The 16362-nt window shown below is 46.5% G+C and overlaps 2 protein-coding genes across 2 annotated transcripts; both read left to right on the forward strand.

The window, feature by feature from the left end:
* The first annotated feature begins 11061 nt into the window (after positions 1-11061).
* Positions 11062-12454, forward strand: F4817DRAFT_282140 (uncharacterized protein). Its single transcript, XM_049299558.1, has one exon. The coding sequence runs from the start codon at positions 11371-11373 to the stop codon at positions 12253-12255; it is 885 nt and encodes a 294-aa protein (XP_049161946.1). The 5' UTR covers positions 11062-11370; the 3' UTR covers positions 12256-12454.
* A 641-nt stretch (positions 12455-13095) lies between these two features.
* Positions 13096-15752, forward strand: F4817DRAFT_328590 (acetyl-CoA synthetase-like protein). Its single transcript, XM_049302179.1, has 6 exons — positions 13096-13591; positions 13650-14166; positions 14222-14385; positions 14435-14935; positions 14988-15077; positions 15129-15752. The coding sequence occupies exons 1-6, from the start codon at positions 13216-13218 to the stop codon at positions 15569-15571; spliced, it is 2091 nt and encodes a 696-aa protein (XP_049161947.1). The 5' UTR covers positions 13096-13215; the 3' UTR covers positions 15572-15752.
* The last annotated feature ends 610 nt before the right edge of the window (positions 15753-16362 follow it).

Raw genomic sequence — 16362 nt, forward strand, 5'->3', positions numbered from 1 at the left:
AATATAGGGCGTACTGGGCTTCTGAGACGCCGGCGGCTTGTGTGGCTGTTCTAACATCGGTACGGATGCTTTGCGCGAATACAATCTCTCGTGTCATTGTACATACTTATCTTATGTAATTCCGGAGTGAGACGCGGGACGGCTCCCTTTGTGTCTTTCTTTTCGAGATGGTGCTAACGTCGATTGTTGGTTGTTCAGGCCTGCTCTGGGACCTAGCCAACCTCATGTCTTGAATTGCCTTTCCCGGCATCACCTTCAGACTCGTCTTCGCCGGTCCGAACGTCAGGCTTCGTCTTGACATGCCCGACATGCCTGGCCTTGCCTCTTGGGAATAGTAGCTCTCTGCTAGGGAGAAAAAGATTTGCTCGGCCGATCTCAAGGGCTTAATGGCTGGTCGGCTTGGCGTGGCCTTATTCCTTGACCCGGTGCTCCGCATCGCCACTTATCTCCGCATCGATATCGGCCTATGTATTCTAACGTAGTATGGGGGAGATTCTCTCAGCCACTTATATTAATTAATCGTACGTACTTATCATTCACAGTCAGGCTCAGAGAACGCCCATTGAATTGAGCCGACTTCATTGTCGTATAGCGTATAGTTCCTATAGTCACTCTCTTCTCCTCGCTACGGCTAGTCGGTGTGGAGTCCGCGAACGGCGATGATTACCGGGTTATTATCAACACTCCTATTTATAATGACAGGAGCAGAATTATGGACGATTGGGTTTTTTATTTCAAGCGCCCAATAGAGTGTTAATATGGAAAATAGACCGTTTCGTTTCTCATTAAAAACGTGTCTGCAGCAAGCCCGGCGGCCATCGAGCATTTACTCGGCACACGCCTTTAAACTAGGATTGTACAGAGCACGTTTTTCTTGGCTCTTGTGTCTTTCCCCTCTTTTTGGATTCTGAGGCCGTCCCTTCGCCGGCCAAGGGCCAAGGTTTCTTGTTGGTAATCACCATCCTAGTCTTCTCGGTGGGCCTGTCAGGGTTGCAATGTCGACCTGGCTAGGACTGGCGGATTCAGCCAACAAACCCTATCGTCATTTCTCGTCTTGACTCCTCCTTACGGACCGAAACCAGATCTAGCTGGTGACTCCGACAAACCTTGGAGAATATTCAAACTTAAGTCTTATTGCACAGTAGTATTGATCGCATAGGCATCCGAGCCCCTTATCCAGATCAAGTTGGCGGCTACGATCTGTTTATATTTGATAGAAGGGCGATCTAATGATGGTGTTTTCAATGTGGCTTTACTGTTCGTTAGTTATGCACCTACCGTAGAAGCTAAGAGGCGTTCAGCTAGGGACGGCCACCAATGCATGCATTCGGCCAGGGGCCTAGTTTATGTATGTGCATGTATGTATGTATGGCAGATGTGACATGCTGCGAGCTTAAAGATATCCGTCGTCTAGGCAAGTCATCCGTTCAAAATGCGAGAGAATACTGGTTCATGTTATAACCTAGGCCATTCGTCGAGTTTTGATCCTTCCGTATCTACCCTCTGAACTATATTGTAAACGCGGCATTCGAGAGCCTCTGCTGCATGCACGATTGGATGCTGATGCAGACCATGGCTGTTGTAGCCATTAGCAACCCCGTCAAGCCTTGTGAGATGCAGACACGCTTACACACACAACAGAAATAAACAGCACGAACGCCATAATAGGACACGGCTCTGTACTATCGTCAACGTTCCCCCGAATCTATGTTTCCATGGCGGGCTCTACTCGTGGCGCTTTAGAATGCACGGCAGTGGTTGATCGTTGTTCCACGCAGCAGAAGCAGGTCCGTTACACCTGCTTCATAGAGTAGCATGCATGATACGTCTACGGGACCAAAGGGATCTACATATTTTCAGAAATAGCCACTCGTACTTACTACAGCATAGTCTACCTTAAGGTACGGTAGACGGGATCTAGAATTAGGAGTCTCACCACTTTTATGGTCCCTGCAATAAGCTACGACGATGAGAGCTCGTAGAGTCTATAGGTTTCCAATGTTTCACAGCTAGGATATAGAGAAGTCATCCTAGGTACATTGGAGTCGAAAACTCGTCCAATCTAGGAATAGGTACTCTTATTCTCGCTGGCATATATATGTAAGAGATAGCTAAGTCGAGACGATATAAAGTTGATTAGTATATTCAGATAACTACCAGTATTTAGATATGTACCTACCTAGGTGTGTACCTAGGTATCTATCATACATAAGAGACGAAATTATACATGCCTCTTACTTTACTCCTTGCCATCATGCCGTACGCAAGCAACTTTATACTGCGTATGTACGTGTATATGTAAATGTATGTACGAAGTAGGTATTACATATTGTGTCGCACGGGATCCATTGTGTAAGACGGCACCCGGGCTCTTCGAGGTGGGGCTTGCAGGATGCTAAAAATTAAAGGCGCCGCACTAGATATCCTCTCTGCAGCACTTACGTATCCCAATGCAAGATTCCGCGAAATCTCAATCGTCTACTTAAAGCACCTTTAAGCTAATTTACACTAGGTAGATACCTCTTAGCCACCTACATACCTAGTAGGTAACTAACGCATATCGAAGTACCTAACACGCATATACATTTAGTACCTACCATATGTATAGACCACTTATAAACCATTTATAGACATTATATATAAGCTATCATAGCTATGTGCGTACCTAGCACCTACGTATCTTACCTTACATACCGTAACCTAAAATCCAGACTAAGAATCGCCAAGCCCGTCTCTTGCATATAGCCCCACCATTGAGCGTGTTCCACCTATCGTATCCAGGTACGTAGACGCCATAATAGCTAGGCTATTTGTCGCCCCCACTATAGTACACACTCCGCGAGTGCAACCGTATCATTGTATATATGTATGTATGTATATACGTACGGCCTTACGATGCGATGCACCTTACATAGTAGCATCTGGCTCTGCTTCAAAGGCACCTAGTCGTCAGGTACCTGGTCTGAAGCCGTCACAGCTATCTATTTTATACTACGTTATATGTACGGTTTAATTCTTCGACGGATCTTGAAGTATCCTTTTCTACTGGTTAACTAGGAATAGTTAACTAATTACTATCGTTTGTTCTGAGTGTTTCTAAAAGACTTCAAGTATAAGTGCTCTTTAACTATAAGAACCCGGTGGCAAACATCATGTTTTTGCATGTACGTATGTACATACCTCATACACACATATCTTACACTGGATAATAGCTCTCTGAACGTCCAGTGGGAGAATGCACCGGTTCCGGGTACTGTCTTGAACAGAACAGATCAAAATGTCAGATGAACGTTGAAAGGAACAAATCGTAAAAGCCTGTGGAATTAGCACTGGCGCGGCCTGCCAATCATGGGACGGCGCCATCATCCTGTCAATGAAAGGGATGGCTTGACAGCGTGGCCCGGTAAGCAACTTATTTAGTCCCCGTCCCCTTCGTGGCCTGAGCTTACTGGTCAAACCTCCAACGGCTCAAGTGGTCAAAGAATTGCTGGCAGATCTAAAGTTAGCCCTAGAGGGATTTACGGTCAGCCACATGGCCAAGCAGCCATCGCCTTATCTAATTTCCAGGGTCCTGTTTCAGTTGGTGGATCTCACGCACGCACAGTCATGTACACGAGTACGAAAGATGAGAATATCTACTTCGTACGTACAAAATTCATGTCAGGTACGTATGAACTCTTACATCTGGCAAGTCTACCTTAAAGGCTATAGGAGAAGCTCGCCCAATCTCACTAGATCAGGTCGCTCTGTTATGTTTGTTATAATATTATACTATAGCTGCATGGTCACGGCTAGTTGGGTAGATAGATATTGATGGCTACCTAGATAGCAAATATATGTCTCGCGTGTATACTAATTATTTAGGCTAAGAATTTCAACCAGCGTCAATGTCAAGCTGCACGTACTTCCGTGCGCCAGTGGATCGACGCAGGGCAACGGAAGCCAAAATCCACGTCGTTGGAAACTTCAGGGGATCCTCTTAGGTCTTGGAGAGTGGGCTCGCCCCAAATTTGTATGTATGTAAGTCAGTAGCTTGGGCAGCTTGGGGTTCAATATCTGCGAGGCTCCGGAGAGATGCATGATTCCATGCAGCTTTGTATTATCTTCGTTCTGTTCCATGCCCCTCCCCTCCCAATCTCCCGCGCATCGAGGAGCACATAAATCTCGTGCTATCGTTGCTGTCGGGTTGATTCCCAACGGAGTGGCTTATTGTGGATAGCGTAACAAGGTGACGGCATGCTGTGAAAGAGAGCCTCAATGCTCACTGCAATGCTGTGCCATGCTCATGCTATGCATTGCATTCATCCATCCATCCGCGATTATTAGGCGTAGCCTCTATGTATGACACGTGAAATCATATCAACTCCATTCCAAATCAGACTGATGAATAACCACCTTCCAGGTTTGCAACGCGCGGTTCCAAGGCAAGACAGTTCGAAACACGGCTGTGATCAAAATACATTAATACATTAATACATTAATACATTAATACATTAATACATTAATACATTAATACATTAATACATTACTACGAAGACGTTTACCGTATGTAACTAAAACATCCTAGTCAGCTTTACTTGGTCACGAATAGCTATCCTATCCGGTAACACTATGCGGATAGTCAAATTCAGTCCGTCTAGGACAGAAAGTTAATCCAAATTGATGGTGTCACCCCCTCGGGAAAAACTCAACGTCATTTATCGGCTATTAAGTGAAATGGTGAAAGCCTTTTTTTTAACCCTTTTTTTTTGTTTTGTTTTGCTTTCTCCCACTCAGCCATGAGGCTAGAAGTCTCGTCTTGGCATATCGCACTCCGGACAGGGTTTTAACGATGATCCAGTTTGAAGTAACGTGGATCACTCTAACCCGTCCTCTTCGGTGTCTTTCAAAAGCGCGGTAAATCCGTGTGGCTGATCCGGTGCCGCCAATTTGATATACCTACCAAAAGACTGAATGATCCGGATTCGCTAAGTCGGCTCATGCTCGAGCCGGTCCCCAGAAAAGTAAGGTACAGTTGAAGGAACAAGTTACATGCTTAATTAGGTCAAAGACCTCGCTTACACTTTACAGTTCCTTCATCCCTTTCCTCGCTTGCACGGAGTAGAGGACGCGTCATGGCAATTTAACGTGTAGAAACAATCGCAAAAATCTCACATCGAATGACATTGATATCAGCAGCGTTTAGTCTAGACGCCTTTGTGCGATATAAGAGATAGCATCGTCGTTAGAAAAGGCTCATGGAAATCTCGTAAGACGACAGGGGAACCCGTCCTGATGGCTTGAGCACTTGCATGGCCGAGAAGCAGTCTAACGCACAGCGGGCAGCGGCTATGCAAATCTCACATCTGCGATGTATCCAACCAAGCATGCGTTACCCCATGCTGCCACTTGGGGATCCTTTGGGCTAGGCTTGCTTGGATTTCTGCTAGGACTCAAGAGCACGAGGCGTCTCGCTGGACCGTTCTCATATGTAACTTGATTAATTACCTGCTCATAATACGGTTCGCAATTAGGTATGTGGGAGCATATGTTGAAGATTGTGACCACTTCGGAGACATTAGAGTTGGGTCATCAGCTCATCCCAATGCCTTGACCCTGTTATAGGTAACGACGTATACTTCGTCCAACATGCAAACATCTAATCCTTTTCCCCGCGAGATTTGCTTGTACAAGATGAAAGGTGGAGCACGTGAACTATCGAAGGACTTGTCCATGGAATCCACTGGTGAAGACCGATAAAGATTAGTTCAACCTAGAGACTACTACAAAGTAGAGAAAACGTTCATAATCCCGTGGTGCTATCGGCGCTTAAACTTCGCCATTATCTAGCTGCTGGAAGGGATTCCACATCGTCACTTAGAGGGATTCTAAGAACAGTTTTGCATATTAGTTTTGTGTTGCGCAAGCCCCTTTTGCGACCCTCCCCTGGTGTTGACCAAACCTCCCCACCGTCTCTTCGCGTCCAATCATGCATCTCCACGTCGACATGCACCACACACTTTATTCCACTGTGAGGGGAAGGGAGTCCCTACAAACGTACCGGTGGGGTGATCAAAGCTGTTGAACGGCTCTTTCGTGATCGCCGAGCCGAAATACAACGCGTTTCTTATTACCATATTCTCAAGAATTGGGAAACTAAGCAGTAGTCTACTAATATACTCTCCCTGAGGCTTAATTCGAAAAGTAATATACACCAGGTACACTTCGTAATTCTCCGATAAAGTATGCCGTACTAGAAATAGGAACTACCTAGCTCAATCGCTTAATAGCTTAGGTAGCGTGTAAGTAAAGACACTTTCTCATAAACGAGCCGTTGACTCCGATAATGTGACAAAGCCTCCACATTACTATCTTTTCTACAAGCTAGGTGGCTTGTCTAATATCGGTAAGATGAAGAGAACCATAAGGCCAGCAGAGACGGGCATCAAACTGAAAGGTCAGAGTTAGAATCATAGCATCGAGATCACTAGTATTACTAGCATTTTTCACGGCAAAGTCCAATCACTATAACGTGTTTTCTAAGTCGGCTATTCGCTGGTCCAATGAGGAATTCGTACGTGTTTGAACTTGACCACATAGCTCTGCCGAATTCCTCTAGTCTCTTAACCAACGTTCTATAATAGTAATAGCGAAGCTAACTAGTATGGATTTATAATATTTGACGCCGCCCTATCTACCCCGTTGTTGCGGAGTATACGTATCAACGGCATTAACAGCTAAAAATTTAATCCTCGGGGTCTAGCTAAGCTGCGAAGAACCGAACCTTATAGCTTACAATTTCGTCTAGCCTAGGTACCTAACAAATCCAACTATTTTAATACATACTCTCGACATGGACAGTCGACTGCTACCGCACGCATAGGATCTCTGGTGCCGCTCAACGAGATTGGCGAAGAGTTTCACCCTTGTTGGAGGTAGGTAATTAATAGCCACCACACCGTACGAGATATGTTCAAACAAGATACGCACTTACGCACTTCCATCTACGAAGTAGCACTCCACAAAGACCAGAAGGCCCGAGCTCCTTTTCCACCTTTCTACATAATACTTGTAACTATGTACTATGGTTATCTTTCACCGCTATTTCGCTAAGAAGACCGTATCCATGTCCAGATCTTATTAACTAAACACCCCTCTCTTTTCAACCTCCCCTCTCACTTCTCATCCTTGTCGCCGTAAATCCCTGCCGACGCTCCATCGCGCTTGTCCGATGATCGCCGGCTATTGGTTTCCTTATCCCTTTCCCTTTTCGGAACGCCAAATACAAGGAGATTTTATTCATGACTACATATTTTCCAAAGTTGTAGCCCCCGTTTTAGATATCAATATCATGGCTTTCACGTGGTGGTGGCTGGTTTGAAGCAAATAGTCTTAAAATTGTGTCTCTTCGAAGGCGTCTTATCTTAGTCTTGCAAATCATGTCCTGTACAATTAGGTCAAACCGGGCCCACACGAAGGTTTTCCGAGAAACTCGTCGGTCTGCTAGTTGAGACCTTTAGGCCTTGCTGAACCTGCCTTTCTCGTCACTGTTCACGAGTGCCTTCTCAGGTCCAGACTCATACGATGTATAGAGGTCACAGGAGCAACAAGTGTCTGAGCACTTATGTAGGATATCACAACTACCAACTACGCTTTGTTACGCGTAACGCGAATACTGTGAAATATAACGTATAGAATAAATATGCACTGTATATTTCCTGTAGATCCCTTCCCCCCAGCCCTGTGTACTTCTTTCTCGCATGGCTATCTAAGCAATCACCGAGGGGTCGATCTCCGTAAGAAGTACCTAAGTTTATCTTTCCTCCAAGTGGGCGTTGTTGACGCTAGCAATGAGTAAAAGCGTGATCGTCGACAAGGATTTTGACGGGCTTACCTGTGCGTATCGCTATTCTTATCCGCGAGCATCGACATCTCACGATGTGCCATACTCAACTCAAATCGCAACCTTATCAAACGTCAATTCTATATACCTATTGTAAGTACACTACGTATGCTGCACCAGCGATCCCCAGTACATGTCAAGTATTCATGTGTATAAAAGGGGCCGCCGTTGATCTGAAAATCAATCTTACATCGTGCATGCACCGTGGGAAGCACCCCTGATACTATATCTCCTCTAGAATGGCTAGGGATCACATTCAGCTACCTACGGTACCGTGGATGCTTACACAGGTGATAAGTACTGGTGATGTACGTAGCATTAGGTACCGTAGTGTACATATGTATGTACGGCGCGGCATGGTATGACTACAGCACATAACCGCACTCACATATCTAGCGGGAAAAGTGAACAGGGGGTTGCAGACAAGCAATTGGTGCCGCTGATATCCTCTTCCCTCTACACAATCCTTCAAGAAGCCATGTCAGGAACAAGATGTAGATATTCAATCATAGCCGAAGACTTGCAAAAGAAAGCCGCACTCGGCTTATAGGACGGCTACGGTATGGCGGAATAATCCTCTCTGGCGGCCCGTACTTGTAAGCCGTTCGACGTTTTCATACAGCCCTCCTTTGGTAAAATGAAAGCAATTCATCCTCGGGTATCAAATCTGCAAATCAGCCAGGAATCTTTAGCCCCCTACATCCCTTTCAAGTTACAAAAGTTACAATACCCAGCCACCCCACGTAACAAGCAAAGGCAAGCAAGCGGGCATGCGTGAGGAGCATCCCGTCTCCGCTGCCGCCGCAGCACCCAAGCAGGTAGTTGTTAGCCAAGCAGGGGAGCAGAAGCAAGTATGATCCGCATATGTAGGATAGTGACAATCTATGCCTGTCAGTATTAGATTCTGTATACCCTCCCGCACCACAAGACCACAAGTATGCTCTCTATTTATGATTATTTGAAGGGTTGGTCTCGACTCGATATTTCCGTCTACCCCATGTCACGTTGACATTTTTGCCCCCCATTGTTGTGGAGAGCATCAAACCCCCACTAGTATACCGACATCATCAATGCTCAGCGAGTTAAGATGTTGGAATTGTATTCCCGTAGCAGCCCAAGTACCTCGTAACGGAATTGGCGATGGGGCCGAGTACCGGCAAGGCGAAAAAAAAAAAAGGAACCGAATCCGGAACTCTTACTTGGTCCCCGAATAACATTTACGGTTGCTAAAATTACCAAAATTAAAAATCTCCTAGACCGACAAATTTCAGGGGTTCAAAACAGTCAACTGATTACTGTACGGGCGAATCAATATTTCCATCTTGAGGAGCGAAGATTAACTCCGGGTTGTAACGTAGCCGGGGGTTCGGCTCAAGTTTAGGCAAGCCCAGCTTTCTCGAGGAATTCTTAACCACGACGACCCTATATCGGATCTTTGCCCACCCAATTGCCAGGCACACTGGGCAATTTCTTTAAAACACTACCGCACATTGGCCGCGACCCAACAGAAAGGCCACTGCAACGTAGCCCAGAGAAGCAGGGAAAGGAAGAGCAAGCTTGCGCATCGAAGGAAGCAGAGGAGGGTGGCAATTGTTCATGCCGGTAAAACATAAAAACGCTGCGGCTGCACAGGATAGAGGAGGGCACGGGTCGGGAATGTAACCCGACTCGATAGTGTTGAATCAATGGCACCCCCATCCAACCGTGACCCCAAAGTGGATAAGCAACACGACATAGCAAATACAGATACAACAAGAACGGCGGCGGCCCCAATCGCCAGGCTGCATGAACGCCTAGCATGGGGTCCAGCATTCGCCGCCGAGCGTACCGTACCTCTAGGTAAGGTACATGATGGAATCTTGAGGCCTAGATTTTGTAGACATGCTGGGTACCCCGGTTCCTACATAGAGGATTTGCAGCTTCGATCCAAGCCCGTAAGCAGTAATCAACGGTCTGTTAGACCTAAGATTCGGCATATACCTACATACACCGCGCACATACATAATGTAGGAAGCGAGGAGGGAGCTCCCGCTTGTGCAGATGACAATCGGGGGTTGTATCATCAGCCTCCGATGACATGACGAGAGAAGAAAAATGTGAGCTGTCAGCATCCAAGGCGGTTAGTGTCCAGGTTGGTCTGCGGCATCGTCCCCCTAGCCCAATGATGTGCGTCAATCTTCTCTGCGAAGAACTCTCGCATCGCCCAGACTCGGGAGGGTACCATCCAAAATCGTACCTAAGCTTCAGCTCCCTTCCCCCTTCCCCCTTCCCCCAAGACTGCAACGAAAGAGGGTTGCATAAGAAACGATGACGGGAGATATGGTGGGCTACTTGCATGAGGATGTGCGGGGGACAGGAAATCGAACCGGGACCGATCCCATCGCGAGACAAGCAGGGCAGGTAAATACCTAGGTAATAATAAAAGCAGGTAGGGGTTTTTTGCTGCCTTTGGATGTGCCTGTTGCCTCTTCCAAGCTAGACCAGGGACCAGGGTCCAGGGTCAGTCATTGCATTGTTCAAAAGGTAAGCTCGAGGCGTGCCAACCAGCAAGTCGAATTGCCGACCTCGTGACTTGGAGAGATCCTTCAATTCAATCTGACAAGTTCCATCATCCATCATCCTAATAAATCCATCTCTACGACTGTAACCCGCGCTGGGCTGGGCACCAAAACAAGTATGCTCAAGTATGCTCGGGCTTTTGGTTTCGAAACGCACCCACCCGATTGGCCCACTGGAGCGCCTCCGTCAGATGTCGTGATATGATGTCCTGTCGTCGGACGAATCCCGTAGCTCTGATAACCTTGACGTTGAACTTGCCTGCGCGATATCGTATGCGGGCTTGGCAGGACGTTGTTAATAATGTCTATCATTTTAATTGAGGGTGTTGAATAAAATAAAATAAAATAAAATAAAATAAAATAGAACAAACATATAATAACAATAAACAACAGCAGTTTAACTACCTAAGGTTGACTTACCTAAGGTATGTAATTTCAATGTTGCTTACCTCTTTAATCTTTGGATTATGTAACCTGGTACCGGTATCTTGCTTACTCAAAATGCTGACTGCTCTATGTAGTTGACGATATATGTGCACACATATATATACATTTGTTATATGCATTCTTGTCCAAAATATAGGTATCTAAGGCATCTCGCCCGACTTACAAGACTTAGCAAATAATTCAAACTTTGTAATGTCGATGTTTCAATAAAATAAACGGGGCGTCACGTGTCACTACCGGCATGTCCTCTGTTGTGTTGCCCGGCAGCTGGCCGGTAGCTCAGGTATTGGTTTCCCGTTAGCGTCGAGTCGAACGGAATGGTTCAAGGTTTTAAGTCTATGGTCATTGTCTCACTTCAAAGGAAACAGCAACCCGTTGTGCGAGGGTAATCTTTTTGCTTACCTTCACAATGACGTAGCAATCACGCGTTTTTCAACTTTAACTTCTCACAGTCTTCGTGTCACCCATTTTCTTTCATTCGCCATGTCGCCCCCGTCAAACACGTCGAAATCAGAGATATCCAAAGCCCCAGAGCCTAAGTATGGCCAGGTGTTTGATTCATGGAACTCGTCCGCCACCGGTCATCAGCGCGCCGAAAATCACTTGGGGAGAAGCATAGGATGGCGTCAGTCTCGGAACTTGAAGCTGACGAGCCAGTTCAAAGGGGGCCCGGGCGGCGGATCGAGAGTATCAGACACAGTCGGTACTGGATCAAAAGACTGGGATCCTAAGCTGAAAGCTCTTGTCACGCCTGAGCTACGGTCACGCGCTAAGTGTTCCGTCAGGGATATGCTTGCAAAGCCAGGGATCATGGCAACGAGTATGTCGTCGTCTACGTCTACCGCGCCAGACCCAAAATCTATGCCAGATGATGAAGGTAGCAGCAGGCCGACAGCCGAGGAAAAGCTCATGTCCCAGCGTAAAACCGAAGATGAAGCGCGAGAGACGCAAAAAGCGCAGCCGAAGAGGATTTTCGACGGTGTTGTGGTCTATATCAACGGTAGCACGCACCCCCTAATATCGGACCATAAGCTCAAGCACATCTTAGCGGAACACGGAGCTAGAACCTCAATCAATCTCGGACGACGGCAGGTGACTCACGTGATTTTAGGTAGGCCGACCGGAGGAGGGTCTAGGGGTGCTGGTGGAGGTTTGGCAGGAGGAAAATTACAAAAAGAAATCCAGAAGGTTGGTGGTTGCGGGATGAAGTTTGTAGGTGCTGAGTGGGTTCTTGAGAGCATTAAAGCAGGCAAACGACTTCCGGAGGCGAGATTCAGCAATTTGAAGATGGCGTCTAGGGGCCAGCAGAGCGTATATGGTTTATACTCGATGTCCAAGACACCTGCGGAGAAATCTGCATCCAAATAGGCATGCCCAACGTCATCTGGCAGAGGCTGACGAATTTATGACGCTGCTCGCTATGGCATACGCCACGGTCAATGGGTTGGTTGCATTCAGGGTTTACAACATTACACATTGCATTATGAGATACATGAGGTTGGTTACTTTGCATGACACATCAGCATAAAGCATCAATTGCATGAATGGTCGGGGTCGGTATGTACTCGGGCGGGCTACCGGGAGTTTTTGGTTTACGGTTGCATGGGGTCGGGGAATTGCCGGTCGGTTCGTCGTAATTCAGATTCGGTTCCTTGAATTGCAACATCTTGGACGTTGACATGGCGTCCGTTCCATAAAGCCGGTTCGCAAATTGCCAATCCGGTCATGTTGCAATAAAGTTTCTATTTACCTTATAGTTTAATTTAATGCGCCGTGAGGATAGGCCCATATATCCCGAATCTTGGTACCGCTTATTGTCACAAACAAATATCTCAAGTCTTACTGTCATATCATATCTTAACTTCATAGTCCTCTCAACCTTAGAAAGAAGCACGGTTGTACGTGATGTTCCCATAAACAATTGTCTCGAACCGCTTTCCCAGTATTTCGGGGTTTGAGTCTCTTTGATAACTCGGTACAGATGGAGTTTACCGAGGATGTGGCTTGGACGTGCATTCATTACCCCAGAACCCCGGGCAATCTTATTTGAAGAGAAGTGATTGACAGGTATCACAGTACGGTCATTGCCCCGCGGGGTATCTTAGTACCGGTCTTACTAAACAGGACTCCTTTTGTAACAAAGGAAGCCGCAATGAGCATTATAAGTTATCATAGCAAACATATAATATTTAGTAGACCTAGGTAGTTAGATAAGTCAATGCTACTAAACCTTTTATATAATATCACTCACAAGCGATTAATAAGCTCACTAGAAAGTGTTCAAGTCTCATGCTTTAAGTTTCAAGATCGTCACGGAGACTTGCAACAATGAGCCATCCGCAAGACGAGGTTCACCGCCGTTCGCTGGAGGATCCAGAGAGATTCTGGGGCCGCCATGCTGAGAAGCTGTATTGGCACAAGAAACCAGATGCGGTCATAACCAAGACGACGAGGAAACTTAAAAGCGGATTGGAATATCCTCATTGGGAGTGGTTCTCAGGCGGTAAAATATCAACATGTTATAACTGCGTTGATAGACACGTCCTCGCTGGTAATGGCCACCAGCCTGCCATCTTCTATGATAGCCCCGTTACCAAGACGAAGGCTACCATCACCTACGCGCAACTACTCGATCAGGTCGAGGTCACGGCTGGTGCCCTAAGAGAAGAAGGCGTTAAGAAGGGGGATGTTGTGTTGGTTTATAGTTCGCTTGCCCCATTACCTTTTTTAATCATGATAACAGTATAACTGACAATATCTAGTGCCAATGATACCAGCCGCTCTCATTGGAATTCTCGCCATTAACCGGCTTGGGGCGATTCACGCCGTTGTGTTTGGCGGGTTTGCTGCAGCCTCTCTAGCCCAGCGCATTGACGCGTCCAAACCTGTGGCCATCTTGACGGCTTCATGTGGAATTGATGGAGCCAAACCACCCATAAGTTACAAGCCTTTTATCTCGGAGGCTATTAAACTGTCTACTCATAAGCCGAGTCGTGTCATAGTCTGGCAGCGAGATGAACTGCGTTGGGACAATCTCAATAAAGCAGCCGGCGAGCGTAATTGGTTCAAGATGGTGCGCAGCTGTAAAGCGAGAGGCGTGAGAGCCGATTGCGTACCTGTTGGCGCTACCGATGAGATTTATATAATCTACACCAGTGGAACGACAGGCTCGCCCAAAGGTGTTGTCCGTCAAGCAGGTGGTCATGCAGTTGGACTACACCTTTCGATAGGCTATTTATATGGCGTTCATGGACCTAGGGATGTGATGTTCACAGCGAGGTGAGTTATATATCAAGGGGATTTGTCCACTGGTAAATATTAACTTGAGATGAAGCGATATAGGCTGGGTAGTAGGCCATTCCTACATCATATATGCCCCTCTTCTTATCGGAGCAGCCACAGTCCTCTTCGAAGGGAAGCCTATCGGAACACCTGATAGTTCGACTCTCTGGCGCATCATACAAGATTATAAAGTGACGAGCCTTTTCACTGCTCCAAGTAGGTCCCGCTGGAAAATGTATCTGAGTTATCTTTCTGACGATTCTAGCTGCTCTTCGAGCTATCAAGAGAGACGATCCAGAAAACAAGTTTCTCAAGCGGATAGGCGAACAGGGTGGCCTAAAAAGCCTCAAGGCGCTTTTCCTTGCGGGTGAGAGGTCAGAACCCTCAATAGTAACGATGTATGACGACCTTGTACAACGATATGGCGCTCCCGGCGCCACCGTAGTGGACAATTGGTGGTCGTCAGAATCCGGATCACCAATGTCGGGCATCTGTTTAGCCCCACACGTAGGAGACACTGAAGGTACCATAAGCAAAATCTATAAACGGTTATCGATCAAACCGGGAAGCGCCGGCAAGGCAATGCCAGGATTTGACGTCAGAGTGGTAGATGATAATGGAAACGAGGTAAAAAGGGGGAAGATGGGCAACATTGTTCTAGCGATCCCGCTGGCCCCGACGGGTTTTACGACGTTGTGGGAAGATGAGGAAAGATTTTATAATGGCTATCTAAAAAGGTTTAGTGGAAAATGGGTTGACACCGGCGGTAGGTCTTTCATATATGCTTGGGAGTCATTCGCTAACCGAAAGTTTGACAGATGCCGGCATGATAGATGCTTCTGGGTACATCAGCATCATGAGTCGGAGTGATGACTTGATTAATACAGCCGGTCATCGGCTTTCGACTGGTAAGCCATCTCGTCCTTGAAATGGAGTTTATACTAAAGCAAAGTGGATAGGTTCTATCGAGCAGGCAATAACAAGCCACCCTCTAATCGCAGAAGCCTGTGTAGTCGGCATCCCAGATTCTTTGAAAGGCCAGCTTCCTTTCGCCTTTATAACCTTGTCGGTGCCTGACCATCCCGCTTCCGCTGTACCAGATAAAAAACTGTACGGTGAGATCCAGAAACTTGTTCGAAGCCAGATCGGAGGCATCGCAACGCTTGGGGGCATAATCCAAGGCAAGGGGATGATCCCCAAGACGCGATCGGGCAAGACGCTGCGAAGAGTTCTAAGGGAGCTAGTTGAAAATGCGGTTCATGACGAGCTTGAAAACGAAGTCCAATACCCGGCCACCATTGAGGACGCGTCGGTGGTCAATGTAGCAAAATCCAAGGTCATAGAATATTTTAAGCATAAAGGGGAAGCGCATAAAGCGATCGAGGCAAGGGCCAAGTTGTAGACGATTCGTTCCGGTTAAACCATATCCATCGACAATGCTTGCCACTATTTCTATTTCTACTTCTGCTTCGGCTGTTTCAAGCTAGAAGGTAGCAACTCGCGAACACGTTGACTGGTAGTATCTATTCAAGTAGCTTTCGTATTCAAGTTCAAATATAGCAATCCATCGTTAAGGTCCTAGATCTCATAGCAACAACATTAACCTTCTAGTAGTGACATCTACCTTTTCTCTAGCAGCAGCATCAAAATAGGTTCACTTACATGTACTTTGCTAGGACAGTGTACTTGAAACGTTCTTATGTTCCTATAGAGTTGAGCTCCGAGGCTAAAATATTACGATCTTTTTCTTCTCGTTTAACTAGCTACTATGATCTTAGTTTATGAGATATTTCTCTCATCGAGACGAGCCACTTATCCTGATACCGCTCTTATAGCCCACATCACTCCAATCCTATTCCTTAGGACATTATGAGCGGTCCCAGATGATACCGGTAGATAGTAGGACGCGGGCGTTGAACAGGCCGATGCTTGTGATTCCTTCGCATCATCTACTTGATATTTTTGCCTGCCAATCATAACGGCAATACCCTCTATTCTAAAATAAAGCGAGCCGCATAAACAGTTCCCTTCGAGAAATCTAATTCAATATGTTTGGGGGCGTTCCATACATGGGCTTTGAGTGTATAGGGTGGCGAGTAATATAGGCCCGCGCGCCTACGAGAGACTCGTGTAGGAGACAAGGCGGCCGTGTAGTTCTATTCACAATCCATGTTATTCAATTTCTACGTGCCA

This window comes from Daldinia loculata, assembly GCF_022478755.1.
Source record: "Daldinia loculata strain CBS 113971 unplaced genomic scaffold F4817scaffold_8, whole genome shotgun sequence".
Taxonomy (NCBI): Eukaryota; Fungi; Ascomycota; class Sordariomycetes; order Xylariales; family Hypoxylaceae; genus Daldinia; species Daldinia loculata.

What these genes read in the sequence shown, in the direction of transcription:
- F4817DRAFT_282140 (XM_049299558.1), top strand. Translation starts at nt 11,371, where the DNA reads ATGTCGCCCCCGTCAAACACGTCGAAATCAGAGATATCCAAAGCCCCA.
- F4817DRAFT_328590 (XM_049302179.1), top strand. Translation starts at nt 13,216, where the DNA reads ATGAGCCATCCGCAAGACGAGGTTCACCGCCGTTCGCTGGAGGATCCA. An exon ending in GGATGTTGTGTTGGTTTATA is followed by an intron (nt 13,592 to 13,649) that starts GTTCGCTTGCCC and finishes GACAATATCTAG; the next exon opens with TGCCAATGATACCAGCCGCT. An exon ending in CGGTCATCGGCTTTCGACTG is followed by an intron (nt 15,078 to 15,128) that starts GTAAGCCATCTC and finishes CAAAGTGGATAG; the next exon opens with GTTCTATCGAGCAGGCAATA.